The 20,064-nt window shown below is 40.0% G+C and overlaps 1 protein-coding gene across 4 annotated transcripts in view; it reads left to right on the plus strand.

Annotated features, from left to right (window-relative positions):
• The window catches only part of LOC147321732 (phospholipase D1-like), a 52,976-nt gene that overhangs the window by 26,156 nt on the left and 6,756 nt on the right, over window positions 1-20,064 (plus strand). For all 4 annotated transcript variants that reach the window (XM_086305762.1, XM_086305763.1, XM_086305764.1 and 1 more), the window contains exons 5-23: window positions 153-258; window positions 361-426; window positions 924-982; window positions 1,212-1,304; window positions 2,880-3,032; window positions 3,115-3,264; window positions 5,934-6,017; window positions 8,166-8,247; window positions 8,388-8,498; window positions 8,590-8,772; window positions 9,336-9,555; window positions 14,102-14,230; window positions 14,311-14,429; window positions 14,605-14,718; window positions 17,251-17,361; window positions 17,630-17,718; window positions 18,757-18,870; window positions 19,143-19,192; window positions 19,903-20,037. In XM_086305762.1, coding sequence (XP_086161888.1) covers window positions 153-258; window positions 361-426; window positions 924-982; window positions 1,212-1,304; window positions 2,880-3,032; window positions 3,115-3,264; window positions 5,934-6,017; window positions 8,166-8,247; window positions 8,388-8,498; window positions 8,590-8,772; window positions 9,336-9,555; window positions 14,102-14,230; window positions 14,311-14,429; window positions 14,605-14,718; window positions 17,251-17,361; window positions 17,630-17,718; window positions 18,757-18,870; window positions 19,143-19,192; window positions 19,903-20,037 — 2,168 coding nt within the window. The remainder of the gene's footprint in view (window positions 1-152; window positions 259-360; window positions 427-923; window positions 983-1,211; window positions 1,305-2,879; window positions 3,033-3,114; window positions 3,265-5,933; window positions 6,018-8,165; window positions 8,248-8,387; window positions 8,499-8,589; window positions 8,773-9,335; window positions 9,556-14,101; window positions 14,231-14,310; window positions 14,430-14,604; window positions 14,719-17,250; window positions 17,362-17,629; window positions 17,719-18,756; window positions 18,871-19,142; window positions 19,193-19,902; window positions 20,038-20,064) is intronic.

Genomic DNA, 20,064 nt, shown 5'->3' on the forward strand with positions numbered 1-20,064 from the left:
TACCTCAGTGCCTCCTGTGCCTATTCACAGTTCATATTTTATCTTCACTGTGCTTTGCAGAGCTCATTTTTCTGCCTGTATTTCCACTGCATGTTCTTGGATTTGAACACACAGCCTCCTAACAAAACTTTATTTTATTTCTCTCTCTGCAGTCACACGGTGAAGAGGAACATACCGTTGAGGAGTGAGGTGAGCCAGATCCCAGAACTCCCCAGAGGAGGCGATGGCGAACTGGACAGAGGAGTTTCCAGTCGAAGGGTAAATTGCTCCTGATGGCCGATATTTAATTTTATGGTACCAGATTTATGTACTACGTATATTAAATTGTACTGAATATTTCTCATTGTTTCCTTGATCTAGAAACAACTGGAAGATTACTTGAATACTGTGCTAGCGATGCAGATGTATAGGAACTACCACGCTACGGTAAGGACACAAAAGTTACAAAGAAACTACATTCTGCTCATTTTCAGCTCCATGTTTTTGTTTTTGGATTCTATCAGAGTCACTTTGCATAATTCACAGTTCCAAATAATCCTTCTTACCTTAAACTTGGCCCCTCAGTTTTAGGTCCAACCCCCACTAAGCCAACTTCTGATTGGCTACATCTTGCAAACAGGTTTAACTAAGAAGTGGGCAGGGCTTCTTTATCTAACATGACCGGGTTAAAAAAGAGAGAAAGAAACTGAGTGTTTAGAGTATTCTGGAATCCGAGCTTCATTTTTAAAAACTTTGGCAATGCTTAATATGAACATCCACTGTAGTAACACTGTACATAATAGAGAAAAGCATAACAGTTAACCTTGAAAGGTTTCAATATATTTTGGAAAACACTGACGACCTTTTCAGGTCAACTTAGAAGATGATAAGTAGACAACAATCTTGTGAAAGTGAGTTTATAAATATTTTTGCTTGATTTTCAGATGGAGTTCATTGATGTTAGTCAATTGTCTTTCATTCACGACCTGGGACCAAAAGGACTGTAAGAATCATTTGTTATCAATGTGTCAATTTTTCACTGAAATCTTGCACTTTAAGAAATATATCCAGTGAAATTCTGAAATTTCTACTCAAAGATGGTGTAGGTGGGGAGTGCAGGTTAAAGTTGATGGCAAAATATTTAATCTTGTCTTGCTTTGTATAATAAGGTTCTCCTAACCAGTCCTTTCTAAGTATTTTTCTATATTATGAACTGTCCTTTTGTCTTTTAGAGAGGGAATGGTGCTGAAGAGATCCGGCGGCCATCGGATCCCCGGCATGAACTGCTGTGGTCGCAGCAGAATGTGCTACCGCTGGTCCAAACGGTCAGTAAATAATCAGGATTCTTACAGGATGTTTGCTTAGCCTTAATAGTCTTGGTCATTTTCAATGTGAGCTTGTGATATGCCACAAATACACAGCAGCTTGGGTAAAACAGGAAATGACGGGGAAGCTTAGCGACATCTTACCGGTGCATCACCTCGTCTATGCAGAAGATGCAATGCTGTATTTATTGGCTGTTTAATCTGAGGAAAGGGTTCAATTCTTGGGGGTTCTGAAGTGAAAAGTTACACTGCAAAAACTCAAAATCTTACCAAGTATATTTGTCTTATTTCTAGTCAAAATTATCTCATTACACTTAAAATAAGACACAATCAGCTACAGGGCAACATTTCAGTAAGCTAAAGGAACTTGTTTCAAGACAGTGAATCTTGAAACTAGAGAAAAACTAGAGATTTTTCACTTGTTCCACTGGCAGATTTTTTCACTTAATACAAGATATTTTAGCTTAAAATAAGTGAAAAAATCTGCCAGTGGAACAAGTGAAAAATCTCTAGTTTTTCTCTAGTTTCAAGATTCACTGTCTTGAAACAAGTTCCTTTAGCTTACTGAAATGTTGCCCTGTAGCTGATTGTGTCTTATTTTAAGTGTAATGAGATAATTTTGACTAGACATAAGACAAATATACTTGGTAAGATTTTGAGTTTTTGCAGTGTAGTACTCGATTTAAGAAAAACATTTGAATCTATCTATGTAGCTGACAAACCAAACGTCCTGAAGATGAGATTTAAATATAAAGCATTTAAAGCAATGTTTTATGTTATGCTATCTTATCTGGAACCTTATCTGTACAAACCTTCCTTAGATTTATACTTGAAATTAGTGTTAAAATCACTGTAACGGTCTGCAAATTGTACAACTGCAGTTCAGAATCGTTAACGCCTTGGATACGGAGTAAAATGCTGACACGTCATTTTAACAGAGCCTCTTATTAATGGCAGGAAAGAAGGGTTAACAGGTAAGTCCACTAAACAACAAGAGGAAACTTTGATTAGGATCGTCAGTGTTGCCACAGCTGACTGACTCAAAAACAGTAAAGTTCTTTCCATTTAGCTTTAGATTCATTTTCTTTAGCAAACAGTAGAATTCACCTTTGATTCTTTTTATTTAAATCCTTCATCTTATTCCCAGGATGTGCATCATAAGTTAAATGCAAATCCACACTCAATCACGCAAGGATAGGAACTAATTGCATGAACTCCTGGGTGTGAAATGGTGAACAGAAGAATATTAATATTAGAAACATTGCTCTGTGTATTTGTTGCGCTTCATAGGGGGTTTCCTGAACCATCCTGCTTGGTTCATTACAAGTAGGAAGAGTTGACATTTAACCAGTTAAATATGTGGCACGCCAAATGGGGTATTTAACCTTTTTAAAATGCCGTGATCCATCATAACAGATAAACATTTTGAATCTAAGAAGCTCGTCAGCTTTATTTATTTATGTATTTATTTTAAAGGGGAGCCATTATGTTTACATAAGCCAAATGGTGTTTAAGGAAGTATATGACAATAAAAAACTTTTACTTAAAATACTGCCTGTGTGTGTGTGTGTGCAGCTGGTTGGTGGTGAAGGACTCGTTTCTGCTGTACATGAAGATGGATTCAGGCGCCATCTCCTTTGTAATGCTGTTTGACAAAGAGTTTGGCATCAAGATGGACTCCAAGGACACGGATACCAAACACGGCGTCCGTGTGGACAGTCTCTCCAGGTCTGCGATGGCTATTTTTACTGCTTATGTTCAATATTTTAAGGCTTGAAGAAAATCAGAAACTGAAGTAGTGTTTGTGCAGGTCTTTGGTGCTCAAGTGCAACAGCTACAGACATGCCCGCTGGTGGGGTCAGTCCATTGAAGGCTTTGTCCAGAAGAATGGCTCAGCCTTCCTCAAAGATCACCGCTTTGGATCTTTCGCTAGAGTGGAAGTGAACATCCCTGCCAAATGGTAACCACACTTACTCTTTCTGCTGTAGTTACACTCACATTTGACACCTTAAAACCCGTTATTTAACATTCAGATCACTTCTAGTCAAAGTAGTTTCAGTTCCTGAGTCACATTAGACCGAGTTAGGGATACACCGATCTACATTTGTGGACTGTGCATCGGGCCGATCTTGTTGACAGACTCTTAGACGATTTCTTTATTTCAGTTCTTTGTTGTTCTGTGTTTACTTCAGTTTAAAAGCAGCAAAACAATATAAGAGAACCTCAGTAATGGATACCTCCAAAACACACATCACTATTCTGCTGCAATAGGTAAATGCATCATAACTGGAAAGCTCTCAGCGCCTGATACAGAAAGTGAATGCAGAGCTGTTAAAATGCTATTTAATGATGCTCTCAAGTGAAAGAGTGAGTGAAGGCTGCAAAGTTCAGCTGCAAGTGAACACATCACCATTTAAACTGAACTTCTGGATAACAGCGGGTAAAATCCACTGCCATTATAAAGCATTACAGTACAGTTTCCATAAAAGCAAGCGAACAAGATGTGGATACAGGTCAGTTTTTTCTTCACTGCTGTGACGCTGATGCTTCAGGCAACTTAAAACTCGGCAGCAAGCAGACACAGTTGGAACTTAGAGATTTAAACTTAAATGGATACGAGCTGATCTGTGTATGAACTGAGCTTCTTTTATTTATTAACAAGCAGTAAAAAACAGCCTCACGTCTTCCTCTTAACCTTAAACTGAAGCACTTTAGTGCCAATCACCAGACCCAGGATCGCTTTAAAAAAAAGTCTAGACAATACCCGGTCCAGCTGGCACAGTGTGCAGGTTAGTGTGTGTTTGTGTACTTCTGCCTTTGTGGGAACTGCTTTGAGGTTTAGACTTTAAACATGAGGACATTTATAGAAAGTGATGAGCCACTTTTAGAGATTTAAAGACTGTAGCTGCGAGGTTACACAAAGAAAAAGCATTATGTAAGAGGCAATCCTCACAAGGTAGATGCACAAATGTGTGTCTCGCGCTGGAGTAACCCGACACAAAGCAAGGGAAAGTGAGACTCACCTGCTCATCACCTGTCCTCCCGCTGGGGAACCCTATACCATCTGTGAGACACACTGTGAGTGAGTGTGTGCCTGCTGTCAAGAGCATAAGGATTCAACAGGCAATGGACAGATTGAAAAGTGAGAGGAGAAGTGTTCGTTTCATTTTTCTTTCTGTCCAAACAAGAGCAAAAAGCATCAAACACTGCAATGAAACCAGAGGACGGCTAAAGCTGAAACCTCGGAGGCTGAAAAATGAACCTAGTGCTCAAGTTCCAATAACTGCAGGTCCTCTAATGTCCACTGGGGCTGGCTTCAAAAGTGAGTCAGTTCCCTACAGACTCCCATGTTAAAATGCCTAATTTTACAGCAGAAGTAAACATGTTTACAGCCTCCTGCAGAAACTGTTTTGTCTCTTAGACAGGATCAAAGGTCAGGGAAAGCTGGAACAGCTGGGTTTGAGGAGGGATGAGAACACGCTCCCATTCTCTGTTAAACAGAAGACAGAGCAATCAGCAAGTTTTCCCACCTGGTGCACGAGAGAGAGAAAAACGAAGAAGTGAAGGTGGAGGAAGTACATGAGGAAGGGTGTGACAGGGAGAGGGAACAAAGAGGAGGGAGGGCAAGAAGTGCACGTCAGGCTACGTCGCAGGTTATAATTCAAATAGCACAAGAAAAAACTATTCCTACTCTGATTCACTCCTCCTACATAAATAAAAAAGTTAGCACTCCACTCACGAGTCAAATAGAAATAAAAGCAACTTAAATAAGAGTCAATCTCAGCGAGTTAAAGCAGCAGACACATCACAACCTCCGCAGCTGTGTCTTTGTCAGAGAAGGTGGACAGATGGTAATTACATGCAGGAGGAGATGTGAGGATAGTGTTGCAGTTTAATTCAGCATGCATGGCTTCCACAACATCCTACAGCAGGGGTGGGGAACTCCAGGCCTCGAGGGCCGGCGTCCTGCAGGTTTTAGATGTGTCCTTGATCCCACACAGCTGATCTAAATGGCTAAATTACCTCTTCACCATGTCTTGAAGTTCTCCAGAGGCCGGATAATGAACTAATCATTTGATTCAGGTGTGCTGACCCAGGCTGATATCTAAAACCTGCAGGACACCGGCCCTCGAGGCCTGGAGTTGCCCCACCCCTGTCCTACAGCAACATGATGACCAGTCAGGTTATAGATAAGTGGGACCCTTCATCAGGACCCTGATTAGAAACCCCTCCAGGCTCGACTCATAACTCATAATCCCCCAGGTTAAAATCAGCTGAGACAGTTTGGAATGAGTTGGAGTGCAAAGTAAAGGAAGGACAATTCCGTCTATGAAGGGCACACCTTCAAAATAAAAGAATCCAGAATATTTTATAATTTTATATGTGGTGAACTAGTTCTGATGCCTTCTGTGTTGTTGTTCACAGTAGGAAAGAAAATAAACAAAGTGTTGAATGGGAGAAAAAAAACAGATTTCATGGACGTCTTGTCTTGTGCTCCTTCGATTATTTCTTTTTTTTGTACTTTTTAATATGAAATTTAAAAAAAAAACAGTTTTGGACTGATTTTCCCATTTTGAGAAGGCGATGATTGAAGTGTAATTTGTGGGTTTGTTTGTGGTTCTTCTGAAGGTACGTGAACGGGAAAACATACATGGAGGATGTGGCCAATGCTCTCGAAGAAGCCAAGGAGGAAATCTTTATCACCGACTGGTGGTGAGTGTTCAGCGCACACAGAGCTGTGAGTGTGTCTGTGTGTGTGTTTCATAGTGCACTGAGTGCATGTGGCGGTCACCTCTAAGAGAGGTTTCTGGTCAAATAGATCAGTTACAGTCTAGCTACTGTTACTTACACACACACACACACACACACACACACACACACACACACACACACACACACACACTAACTCTACAGACAGTATTTGTTTTTATAAATCAGTCTTACCACTAAACAAAAATACTACATTTTACTTGCATATATATATATATATATATATATATATATATATATATATATATATATATTTATATATTTATTAGGGGTGCAACGATATTGAACCGTTCATACAGTGCTTTCGGTTCGTTACGCATATGTATCGAACAATACAACATTTGTAATTTATTTTATCAATTTTCCTTCTGACGATGCTGTCTGTGTTGAGCGCTCAGTGAATCTGAGTTCGACTACTCCGCCTAGGCTGCACTGTCTAGCGCAGATCCACTGAGTGCTCAACACAGACAGCATAGTCAGAAGGAAGAGCGCAGGGCAAGCTAGCGAGACAGAAGTTAAGCTCTCAGCAACATGGACCTCCCCCACCCTCATTCAGATCTGGCGTTTGGAATTATTTTGGTTTTCATGTGACGTATGACCCTGAAGGTAAGCGAGTCATGGACTAAAGTAAAACAGTATGTTGGATGTGCCATGCAATGCTCAATTACATTGGTGGGAACTAGTGTGTTAGCGCAGTTAGCTCGTTAACGTGTTGGCCTAGCCCCATGCACGGGGCGATCGGCGGTAGCTCGTTAACGGAGATTTGCCGTGTTGTGGCGTTAAGGTCATTTCAACGAGATTAACCTGAAAGCACTAGCGGGAACACAACGAATATGACTGCACATTTACACCGACATCATCCTAGTGCAAAGACAAAAACAACAAGCATGCTACTAACTTTAGCCGAGTCATTTAGACAGCTGTTAGCACATGATTCTCCTTATGCTGCTGAGAATATAGCCCAGAAGAAGCGGATAGTATAGCTTTTATTTTGGAAAGCGCCATTTCTCTGTAATAAACTCTCTTTTCCAAATATGAGTGATTCCTCAATCAGATACAGGGCTCGCAATATCGCTAGCCCGACGTCCCGGAGCTAGCGATTTTTTCAGTCGGGCTACCAAAATCTATCTCTGCCCTGCCCGTCGGGCTTTTGTAGGAAGGAAAAATCTATGTCAATGCTTTTGCATTCTTTCAGAAATGTAGCTGGGTAATTATGTCATTGGCATCGGTGAGCCACTGTCAATATGTGACATATTGAAGTCGCGTTTGAATTTGCGCTTGTTTTTTTGCTTTCACTTTGCAATCGTGCGAACTGTGTATAGAGAGCGACAGCACTGATCTGTGAGTGATGATAATTTGTGCACCAATTCCTCTGACATCGTCTTATTAATCGTTAGCTTACTATGCAAACATGACAAGTGAAATCTCCCGCAGCTTAAACATGTGAGAGGTTGATCGTGCAGAGAATCGCTGAGCTTATGTGAGTGCGTGTGTAAAAGCAGCAGGAGAAGTTATGACAAATCAGACTATAAGGCAAAAAGAAAGTGCAGCTTTATGGTTTCATGGACAAAAGAATTTCTGTGGCTGCAATATGACGAGCTAAATAACCGGGGCTGCACATAAGTGGTCCGCAGGTGCGCATTCGCTGTCAAAATAAAAAACACGCACAAGGGTTAGGGTTAAATTTAAAAACTGTACTTTTGAGTTAAAATATATATTTATAATTTTAATAAATGACAAATTAAAAAGGCATGAACATTTTTTTTGTATCGAAAAAATATTGAACCGTGACACCAAAGTATCGAACCGAACCGTGAATTTTGTGTATCGTTGCACCCCTAATATAGATGTATATAAAAAAATAAGTGTGTGTAAGTGTAATCAAGTATCCTGGAGGCCGGAGTCCGCAGTTTTAAGTCTACTGGTATGCTTCCGGATTAGCTAGAGAGGAAGTAAAGGGAAAGAGAAAAGGGAAACCAGAAAACAAGCAAAGTAAGGAACAGAAAAGATGAATGAAAGGAAAGGAGGAGGAAGCGTAACAGTGAGAGTGAACTGAGGGGAAAAACCTTTTTGGCCTGTTTCGTCCCGCAGGCTGAGTCCAGAGATCTTTTTGAAAAGGCCAGTTGTTGAAGGAAACCGATGGCGTCTCGACTGCATACTAAAACGCAAAGCGGTAAGAAGGACGTTTTTCTTAGTTTTTATAGCAAAAGTAAAGCTGTCATGTCAATTTCTCCATATTGATATAATACAAAGTATTTTTCCCTAAATTTAAGGTTGTGTCCTGATTCATTGTTTCCCTGCTCTCCTCCACAGCAACAAGGAGTTCGAATCTTTGTGATGCTCTACAAGGAGGTGGAGTTAGCTCTGGGCATTAACTCAGGATACAGCAAGAGAACACTGCTGCGCCTCCACCCCAACATCAAGGCAAGTACACAAGTGTAAAGGCCTTCTGCAGGTTCATAATGGCTGAAACGTTGCATTTCTTCTCTAAATTTTGGGATATTTTGTTCACCAGGTGATGCGCCACCCAGACCACGTCTCCTCCGCTGTGTACCTGTGGGCGCATCATGAGAAGATCATCGTCATTGATCAGTCGGTGGCCTTTGTGGGTGGGATTGACCTTGCTTATGGACGTTGGGATGACAGGGAACACCGGCTCACCGATGTTGGGAGTGTGACGCTCTCTCACTTGGAGCAGGTTACTTCTTCAATTTAGTGTCACTTTGTGCAAGAATCAAAACATTTTATAGACCTAATTTCCCATCATCACTCTCCACAGATACTTATCTCGTTTCTTTCAAATAGACTAAAGGATTTAATGCTCTGCTCACATTGAGAAAACCCTGCACAGAAACATACCCAGACAGGTGTTTAGAACCCTCCTCCCATGTTCTGATATTAGGTGCTAATTAACCTCCTTATAACCAAGGGTGTTCCCCAGGGAACCATTCTAGGGCCTCTCAAATTAATAACACTCTTAGCCACAATATCACAAATGCCTACTCCAACTTTTATGTTTCTGATAGAGTGATCTGCTGCTCAAAGTCTTCTTCTAACCAAGCTTTCTATCAACTGAATAACTTTTTAAAAACTTTTCTTAGTAAAAAATATTAAAAACCCAAAAAGAACAGAGGGAAAATGATCTAAAAATGAACCCAATAGTCATAATTAATATAAATTAACTGAATTAACTGGATCAGACTTACATTAAAGAAAGCAGCACAAGAGTGATAATACATCTGTTTTATTACTGTTTATTAGGCTGCAGCTGCCTCTCCCAGCATGGCTGCCCAAGCCAACAGCAGTGGTACGTTTTCCCAGAGCAACGGAAAAGGCGTATTCACTGTGGCAGACTCGATGGACCAGCCAAGGCTAAAGAGGCACGGGAGGTTGAGGAGGACCAGGATGAGCATCAGAAGACACCTGCAGAAACACGGGCTGGCCCATCCCGATAGCGACAGTGACCTGGAGCACGAAGAGTGTGAGTTTCGCAAAAGTGCATGCACAACACAGCAGATGCACAGAACACGCTTATGTCAGGGTGCATGGGTGTACTTTCACTTTAAAAAAACAAAAACTGCTTAGTCGACTTTATGTGCAGAGTGTGTGTCTCTGCAAAAATAAAAGATTTTTGCTCACCGGCGCTTAAATTATGTTGTGTTTTCATCCTTGCCTTCAGTATTTTCACATGGTTTTGATGAAACAGATGCAATTTGTTTAGGTTAGCTTAGGCGTGGTAAGACAGACTGTGAGCCACATGGGACTCTATCGGCTAATGATATTGGATCTGCTGCCTCCATGTCTCCATCACATGCTGCTCTTTTTAAATGTAGTTTCATAGGATGATCTAAAGTGGCTCTTTTGATGTTGGAGGTTGCTGACACATGGGTTAGGTAAACAGTACTGTGTGTTACTGGTGTACGATTCATGCCATTTTGGGAATGACAGTGCTATGGAAGATGATAGGTGACAGAGTGAGGTAATCATCAATAATCAAAGCATCAGCTTTGCCCCCATAAAACTTTGCAAAGATTAATGAAATAGAAAACAGGAATTAAAGACAAATGAATCTAAAACTATTAGTTTAGGTTGTTTTTTGTCTTTCTATGTTAATCTCTTTTAAATACATTTCATCTTAAAATGTAAATTTTTACTAGGTTTATTTATTCCTTGCTTTTATTTTATTTATTTTTTTATTTCCTTTCTTTCTATTACTTTAATAAGAACATTTATTATTATCTGTTTATCTTTATTAAATCAATACATGCGTTCTTTCTTGTTAGCTATTTCTTTACTCTTTTTGTTAAATTAAAACATTTCTTCCATTGTTTTCATCATATTTGATGGTGGCGTTCGTGCTGATGCTTTTTTATCTGCCTCGGTCTCGTCAGTCTCTCGTATTATGTGGCCGTCAGAACTGCATCAAGAACAGCTGAAATGAACCTGTAATTAATGAGGTGTTATTAATTAACATGAACTCAAATGCTCCTGCTTAGAGGGAAGAAGGTGATTTGATGTGTGTTTTCATGGGCGCTGCGTTTAGGTTGGTCTGACAGCATCAGCAGCCATCAGGCTCTGATCCCCGGCAGGCTGTCAGAGCCGAGGGTGGCCATACCGCTCGGCCTGTGCCAGGCTGGTGAGTTGGAGGCAGGGTGGCTGCTAGATCGCCTGTTTTGCAGTGTGCTTTGCTGTGGTTTCAGCTTGACTGACATTTGATTCTGTTTGTCAAAGGTCAATCTAAGCTTCTATTTTTTTATTTAACTTTAATTAAGACACGACATTTAATCAAAAGAATAAATGTTATACCAGGAAAACAATTAGTAGAAATTTTTGTGTGCCAATGCAGTCGCTACTGTATGAGTTATCACTAACAAGCAAGCATTAACAGACCTGATTTAATGCTTCCACCTAACGGGCCTCTATGTGAACCATAAGTCCCGTTGATTTTCTAAACAAAACTAAAATCTCACTCAAAAGTCACAGTTTAATGTTCCCGATCGACTGACTTAGAGAGACTTGGAGCTTTTTATTGTCACTGTGCAGTTTCTTGCACAGCGAAATTGGGTAGCTGGACTACAAAGGTGCAAAAGTAAAAAAAAAAAAAAAGAGAAAACAATATACAACGAGGGAAAAATAAAAAGCAATATGTATGTGTACATATATACATATATGTGAGTGAACTATATACATGGTGTATGCATTGGAGACATTGAAACAGAAACATTGTGGGGCTGTATACAAGGGCATGCAATAACACGTTTTGATCAAACGACCAAAGGTTCTCAGTGCTGTTATCTAGTCCATTGCACCTGCACACGCAGTGAGCTGAGAGCATGAATACATTCATAAACGTCAAAAAAAGCTAAGAAATGGGGGAGTAAGGGGAAAAAACGCACACACAGAGGGTGAAAACGTGTATTTGTGAGTTTAATGATAAGGAATCAACCAGCCTTCTCTTAAATAACTCACAGCTCAGTCTGATTGTGGCCTGTTTCAGATTTTCCCTTTAATGATATACCACAGCCTGTAATCACTTTCACTCCATTTATTTATTTTTTTAAACAAACACGTTTCTGAGCGTGTTTCGTTCCTGCAGTAAAACAGCTGCTGCAGGCTTTGTGTTTTTAGCTGCAGGAGGCATTTTGTTTGTTTGCCACGTTCATCTACGTTTATCCTGCTGATGTCATATCACAGGGAACGTGATGCAAATTAAACAATAAGGGCAGAAAAATCACCCCTGCTGTTGCTTCTTCTCTTTGTTTGCACATCTGATACAGTTGACCGTATGAATATGTTTTTGAAATGAGCCTCCAGCCTGGCGGGTAGGTGAAGTGATTGTAGTGCAAACAGGGTGAGTGGAGTTCAGTCTGCTTGCAGCCTCTATGTCCTGTCCTCCTTCCAGCTGCTGTTTCATGTCTTTAAAATGGCTGTTGAAGCATTTTCAACACCCATATATCACTGACAGAGTCTCCATGGCTCTCTAAGATAAGCTGCACTGTAAAATTGAATTAGTTCCCAGAACTTAAAAAGACTATGCAAACTCATTGCCTCAAAAAACAAAGTGAAGTTTACTTAAGATAACGTTCATTGCAGGTATACAGTACTAAGAATAGCCAGGTGTTTCTGGCACAATACTAAATGTTTACCCTCTGATAATCATTTCAAGTTCTACTAAATTAAAAAATAATTTGTGCTAACTTACTTAAAAAAATCACATTATTTTTTTATCATCCTTGAAATTTCTAGTACAGCATTTATATTAATATAACACTGAATACAAGTATCATTCAAAAAGAACTCATTTGCTTTCTTAAACATTTTTTTTCCTGCATTTGCTGTAGAACAGACCTCAAAGTAGACAATCTCAGGCTCCCTCCCCACCGGAGAGGCGACATTCAATGTCCCACCTGTCAGTCTGGATAGCCCTGACCACCACCCAACACACATTAATGTCAGGAAAGCATATTTTTAAAAAGAGCTATGTTCAAGAACTTTTCATTGTGATTATTTGTATAATAATTTGGACACAAAGCAAATTTAACTGTTCAAAAACTTGCAGACTTCATTATATATTGTGCAGACAGTGTGGACCCTCTAAACCAGGGCTGGGTAACTCCAGGCCTCGAGGGCCGGTGTCCTGCAGGTTTTAGATCTCACCCAGAGTCAACACACCTGAATCCAGTGATTAGTTCATTATCAGGCCTCTGGTGTAGACGCCTCTGCTCTAAACTAAGTTTGTGCGATATGATTTTTCAAGAAATGCAGATTAAACTGTCGTTGTTTGTATTTACTTACACAGGATGTCTTGTGGAATTAACTCATCAGTGACTGCATAGTGCAGTCATAACGCAACTCTAATATCAGAAGGCAGGAAACGATCAATAAAGAAACAAGTTCCCCAAAGCAAAGATCAAATGAAACAAGAAGTAAAACAGGTTGATCTGCAGTATAATTACAGTTGCAGTTATTAGCAATTGTCACTGACAATTACTAATATATTGGAAAACCAAAATACTTCCCACTCAGGTTATGTCTCTCTGTCCAGCAGCTGCTTTTCTAGACTCAGTTTGATAAGTAAGAGTTTGATGTAATGTGTGCTGTGCTGGTCCTGAGCCTCAAAGACTGTAAGAAGCAAGCAGAGGGAGAAAAACCATTTAGAAGCTGATTTGATCCTTAATAGCTGTGCAGACCCCATACAACCACATTAGACTAACACATTTAGTATTAAAAACATCATCTATTGCTGTGTCTGAATGTGTGTTATTGGCACTGTCAGTTTAGGCCTAAAGAGATATGTGTGTTAAATTAGGTGGTTTTATTTTTTAATGTAATGATTACATGCTTGTTAAAAGAGTCCATGTCCAACTTGTGGGATCTTTATCCCACATAAAAATGTATAAAACGACTTCAGGTGACTGTTGTCTAAGGAGCTTGGAAAGAACTGTTGTTGTTAATTGGCGCTACATAAACAACATTTAATAATTTAATAAAAAGCCAATGCTCATGTAAAGGTATTAAAACTATTTTTAAATGGCAGGCTTTTTTTTTGTTTGATTGTATGAAAGTGTACTTTTCATTTGATCTATGACCTCAGTAAACACTTTCCAGATCAGTTTATGGCCTCTATTGATCCACGGCAACTATTAAAATATGGTCCTTATTTGTATCACTTTGGACAATAAATCTCACGTACCGTGCTGACTCCATCCATCTCTGATATACAGTTTAACTGTGGTGTGTGCTTGGATGTGTATTTTTGTCAGCAGCAGTATCTTTGAAAATCCCACCATGAAAATGGTGCGTTGTTTAAACAGCACAGGTGCAACATCAGGAAAACTGAAATGCTCAAAGAAGAGACCGTTGTTATCATTGTATATTGACCATATAATGGTTTCAAATAAGTATAATAAGAACTGGTCAAAAATGAACTCCCCAGGTTGGGTGAACTCACTGAAATAGCTTTTATAAGAATAGTTCATTGTCTTCTTTTGATGATAGATAATTGATCAATATCAATTGTTTTTTAGCCTCTGACCCAGTGCAAAATGAGCCTGCGGGGGTCAGAGAGTTGCATGGGAACACGCGATTCTGGCACGGGAAAGACTACTGCAACTTTGTGCACAAGGACTGGATTCAGCTAGATAAGCCTTTCGATGGTAAGCACATCATTGATGGTCTCACTCTTGATGCAGGATGCTTTTCTTTAGGTCTGAACTTCCTGTTTCTGCTTCTTTAGATTTCATAGACAGGCACAAAACTCCCAGAATGCCTTGGCATGACATCGCCTCAGTGGTTCATGGGAAAGCAGCTCGGGATGTGGCCAGACACTTCATCCAGCGGTGGAATTTCACTAAGGTTGGGGGTCATGCTGCTGCTGCTTCAGTCTGAATAAAAATGACAGAACTGGGAAAGTTGTGATCAAAAATTATGTGATCCCTGGTTGAACTGACTTGCACTAAACAAAGTCTGCTTGATTTTCATGACTGTAGAAGAAAAAGTTGATGAGATCTCTTTTCTGTTGCATTACCAGCTTGTGAAGCCAAAGTACCGCTCCCTGTCATACCCATATCTGCTGCCCAAGTCTCACACCACTGCTGGAGAACAGCGATACCAAGTCCCCAACTGCATCCCCACCAAAGTACAGGTTAGTAGAGGTACTAACTAGAGCAGGGCGATATGGCCAAAAATATTTATCACGATATATATTTGAAAATTTGCGATAACGATATAACCGACGATATAATTGATGCGAGACAAAATACAACTCCACAACATTACTAGTGCAAAAAGACAACCTTCCATTTATTTTCACTTAAACAAGAAGCTGGTTTTTATGTACATTAAAGCTTTATAAAAATGTAACAGTGCAAATGCAAATTCCTTGCTGAAAGTTTAACCAAAAGGCATTTCCAGTAGAAATGGGCTGACATATCCTGAGCATAACCATGTATAATATCCACTGAAGTTAAAAAGAGGTGCTTTGCAACATTAAACTGCAGTGTGCAGTACACATTTTTCGGACCATAAGGTGCACAGGATTATAAGGCACAATAAGCGAAACAAAGCAGTCAGATAAATCAAACTTTATTAAACTCATTCTTCTTGCTTCCTCCACTTCTGTACCATTGATTCATTAATGTTGAATTCTCTGGCAGCTGTTCTATTCCCATGTTGTTGCAGTATATTAATGACTAACCTCGTATTGTGGATGGATTATCTCAGTTGTTCTCTGACTGAAGTTTGGTCCGTTTACAGCATCCTGCCATGCGATTGCATTTGTCTCTAACCATGAAGAACCTTCACGTTAACTTTTATAAGTGGAAAAGTGTTAGTGTTCGTCCTCCAGCTTCACTGTTTATGTTATGCTAACATAGCTGTGTCGCTAGCGATCACGTAGCACATCATTATATACCAGCTAGCCCAACTTCAGTAACCCTACAAACGTCACTGCTGTTTAGTTTCCTGTCTTCATTTATGTTGGAAGTGATAGCAGAGCTGTACGTTTGATTTTTTTCAGAAATCTCTCAGTCAGAACATGCAATATCATGCTGAGGTAACTAGCGAAACTAGCGAGCTAACTTCCGCTAGCTTCCTGCTAACTTCTAACTCCGTTAAATGTAATAACTTTTGTTTTCATGGATGCCTGGAAGTTAAACTTTATAGTTACACCTGGTAAAGCAGCAATGCTGATCGTTTTATTAAAGATGAAAGAATTTAGACAGTTTTTAACTCTAAGTGATGCTGCAGTGTTGTTTGACCTGAAGCATACGGAGTTTAGGACCCAGATTACTCCCAGATTTAAGAGCATCTTAGTCCGACAAATACGACAATAACAACGGCCGCTTGCATGTTCTGCAAAAAAATGTGCTTTGTTGTGTATCTGACGGACAAACACCAAACCAGTTCCACATCACGGAAGTTGCACCATTTTTACAAACCAATTCTGGTTCATCTGTTTCACTCAACAATCGGCCATGTGCGTATGAAAACAAAGGCACTGCGCATGCGCGTTTTACTCCCATTCTATCGCGATATTTCATTTTCCTATCGTTGCCTAACATTATACCGGTATTACCGTGAACGGTATAATATGGCCCAGCCCTAGTACTAACCCCCAAGTAGGCTATTTTGGGGTTGTTGTTATTTTTGCTGGCTTAGCTAATAGTCATCTGGTGTCAGTTATGTGCCTTAATCTTCGGTGAATTAATTAGTTTTACATTAATTGTAAAAAGTTGAAGCTACAAACATTGGTTTATATACTGTAATATACATTATTATGTAGTTTGTTGTGTCCGGATCAGCCGGTTTCTCACTTTTCAGACAGGAGCTTTATAATTATTAGGCCAGAACTTTGCCACTTGAACTGACGTGGCGTCCCCCAGAGCTCTGCCTTAGGTCCAATTATGTTTCTATTCAAGTCAATTCAGTTTTATGTATATAGCGCCAAATCACAACAGCAGTCGCCTCAAGGCGCTTCATATTGTACAGTAGAGCCTACAATTGTACACGATTCCTTTTGCACACACATCCTTTCATTTCCATGAAGATAATATTCAGTGATTCATATCAAATAACCTTCGTAGAGTTTGACTGCATTGTCTTGTGGTCAGTTTAGGATCACATCAGTTGTGAATAAGATCTTTATTGTCCTTGCTTGGGGTTCTTCCCCAACTCAGAGGTAGAAATCCACTGTTTTCTGGCAGAGAACCAAGACCTCGTACTTGGAAACTGTACAAGGTCAGACTTGGAGGTGCTGACTCTCATTCCAGCTGCTTCACGTTCAACTGCAAAATACCTGCTGAAGATCACACTGAAATCAAACCAACAAAACATCATCTGAGATACAGTTCAGAGGTTCCCAAAACATAAAAAAGGAATGTTAAAAATGTTATAAATTTTCTACATAGTTATTTGTTTGTAATTTATTTGCTAACCCACATCAGGTTATTCAGCATGGAAAAATTGAGCAGAATAAAATCAAAATATGGGAATAAATGGGAATGCCAACTAGCTGATAACCAAATATAGAAACATGTTCACAAGGAACAGTTTCCAGCTTTTTTGTAAAAGCTGAAATAAACATAAAAAGGTAATAAATCTTGTCTGTGAAGTTTCCTCTGAGTGACAGGAAACAGAGTCTGTGACTTATTCCCATCGCTAATCTGTGTTCCCTCAGATCCTGCGCTCAGCTTCAGATTGGTCTGCTGGCATCAAATACCATGAAGAGTCCATCCACAATGCCTACGTCCACGTCATCAAGAACAGCCAGCACTTCATCTACATAGAGGTTTTCATTTTTACACATATAACACCTTCCTGTAGTAGAAGTATACAACAAAAGTAGAAATTGTTTCTAAACGCTGCAACATAGAAAGATACCAACTTGATTTTTAAAGCTTCAGCCTTATTTTGGCTTCATGTTCTTGCAGAATCAGGTCTGCGTATGCAGCATGAAGCTTTGATATCCATAGGAGCACTTCGCTTTTCTTCACTGTGCAGAAAATATTTGTGACCTTTGTACAGGATATAAGAATGTTTCTGTTTTTATCTCCCAGAATCAGTTCTTCATCAGCTGTGCCGACAACAAATATGTTTTCAACCAGATAGGAGACGCGATTGCAGAGCGCATCATTCGTGCGTACAGGTAAAACACAGATGCACACGCACACAGCGTAACGCTGAAAGAACACACAGTTTGTCGATGTTTGTGTGGCTGCTGTGTGTTTAGAGTAAAAACACTCCAATGGACTCGACACTCGCTCTGGTTTATTGTGACATTATTTCCTAGAAACACAGTGTTTGTGTTGCTCTGTGTACCTTCCACATGTTTAACAGATGAACTCGGTCTGACACAGTCAAAGAGCTCTTTGGATACTTTCCTTTTGGTTCTTCTCTCTGTGATGTTTTGCTGGCGGGAAGTTTATTCTATCCTGCAGAAACACAAACCTGCCCCGACGTCTCTGTGGCTTCAGTTTATAAACAGTCCAGGATGGGTTTTTGATGAACCTTCCAGCTTTAGTGGATGCATACGCAGGAAAACATGTGTAGCATAATTAATGCATAATTCATTTAAAGATCTTTAAAATGGCCACACTCTGAAGTTCAAATTCTTAATCAAATCTTTTTATTTACACTATAGCAGATGTGGGTTTTTTTACCCGCATAGATACGTTTTTATCTGAGTTTATGCTTCACATCCGTTTTTGCACCAACTTCCTGGGCTCAAAGTCAAAGTTGTGCACAAGAACAATGTCCATTCTGGAAAATTCACGGACTGCTTGTTGTTGTACAGTTATTTAGAGGATTGTTTTGATTTTATAGTCATGTTTAGAAGGACTGAAGTACCTCTTCCTCCTCTCAAGTTACTGAGCTCGTTAAAATAGCCTTTAATGAGTGAAGCGCGAATATAACCCTCTACCAAACTATTGGATATTTCGGATGTTCTGGTCCTGGAGGCACTGATCTTTGTTTGATGGCATCTTGGATAAGGTTGCCAAACGGATGGACAGTTGATGGATGTTTAATCACCACCTGAAGTGTCAAGCCTGGTAGCGAACTCTGCAGTTGAGGGAAAAGCTGCCAATCATTGGATGTCATCAAATAAAGACAAACGAGTCTAAAATATTGTGAAAAGCTTCATAAATACACTGAAATGTTGTGATTTTCTATGTGTGATTTTTAGGGCGGGTAAAACGTATCGTGTTTATGTGGTGACGCCGCTGTTGCCGGGCTTTGAAGGAGACATCAACACTGGAGGCGGCAGCGCCATCCAGGCTGTCATGCACTTCAACTACAGGTGTGTGTGTGTTTGTAAGTAACAAAGAATGAGCCACGTTAAACCACTGCCACACCTTACCTTTTAACACACACACCTGTTAGATCTGCCGTGTGTGTGGGTGCTGTGTGCCTTCACTCCGTTCCTTTTTTTGTTGAAGCATTTTTTTCTCGCCCACATTCTTGAGTAAACAGGCAGCGCTTCCTGTTCAAACATGCTGACACACACAGAGCCTTGTGTTGTGTGGAATGTGGACTTGCTGCTAATCCTCCTCTGTCTCTCTGTCCCTGCAGGACCATGAACAGAGGAGACCACTCCATCATTTCCCAGCTCAAGAAAGAGAGTAAGTCAGCACTAACTGCAACACCCTGATGGTTACAGGGTGTCACGTAGCCGCTCTGGTTGGGACTATGAGCTCTCTTTGCACTGTATGCACTGTATTTTCCATCATTGTGTCACAGCCTTTAACATATGTAGGGTTAAGTTAATAAATTAGTTCTGAAAAAAGCAGTTTATTTACAGTCAGCTGAATCTTAGATAGACTTTTAATCTCAAATCCTGTTTATCGTGTATATTTGTGCAGTAATGCCTAAAGCTTGGTTTATACTTCTGCGGGAAATCTACGTCCTAACTTGTGTAGTAACCAGAAACTCCTTTTATCCCTAAAATGACACCGTCCATGCCATTCAAGTCATTGCAGCGCAGTGTTAAAATGGGATTCCAGTTACAGTGTAGATTGTTACAGTAACTTCAGCAATGTTTTCCTGTAAATTGTAGTTGTAGCAATGAAGCTCTTACCTGAGTCGGTTTGAACATTTTATTCGTAGTTCCCTCGCTCACTTCGGTTTCATTTGTATATCACCAACTCACACTTTTATATTGTAAGATAAATAATCGATAGTATTAGCCAGAGAAGCGCATCAGTCAGTTCCTTATGAGCAAACACTAGGTGACGGTGTGGATTTTCTGCTCTTTCTATACAATTTCAATGATCAAAACCCTCAAACTGCTAAAATACTGATGTGATTGTAACTGTGTGGTGTTTGCTTGCAGTGGGAGATAACTGGATAAACTATATCTCCATCGCTGGTCTGAGGACTCACGCTGATCTGGAGGGGAAGCTCGTCACTGAGCTCATCTATGTCCACAGCAAGATGCTCATCGCGGACGACAACACCGTCGTCATCGGTGAGCAGCTTCAACTGAGTATAGGAA

Source organism: Aulonocara sp. 'chitande type north' Nkhata Bay, linkage group LG9 (assembly GCF_057382095.1).
Source record: "Aulonocara sp. 'chitande type north' Nkhata Bay isolate Kocher_YH1m ecotype deep benthic linkage group LG9, A_spYH_male_GT1.1, whole genome shotgun sequence".
NCBI lineage: Eukaryota > Metazoa > Chordata > Actinopteri > Cichliformes > Cichlidae > Aulonocara > Aulonocara sp. 'chitande type north' Nkhata Bay.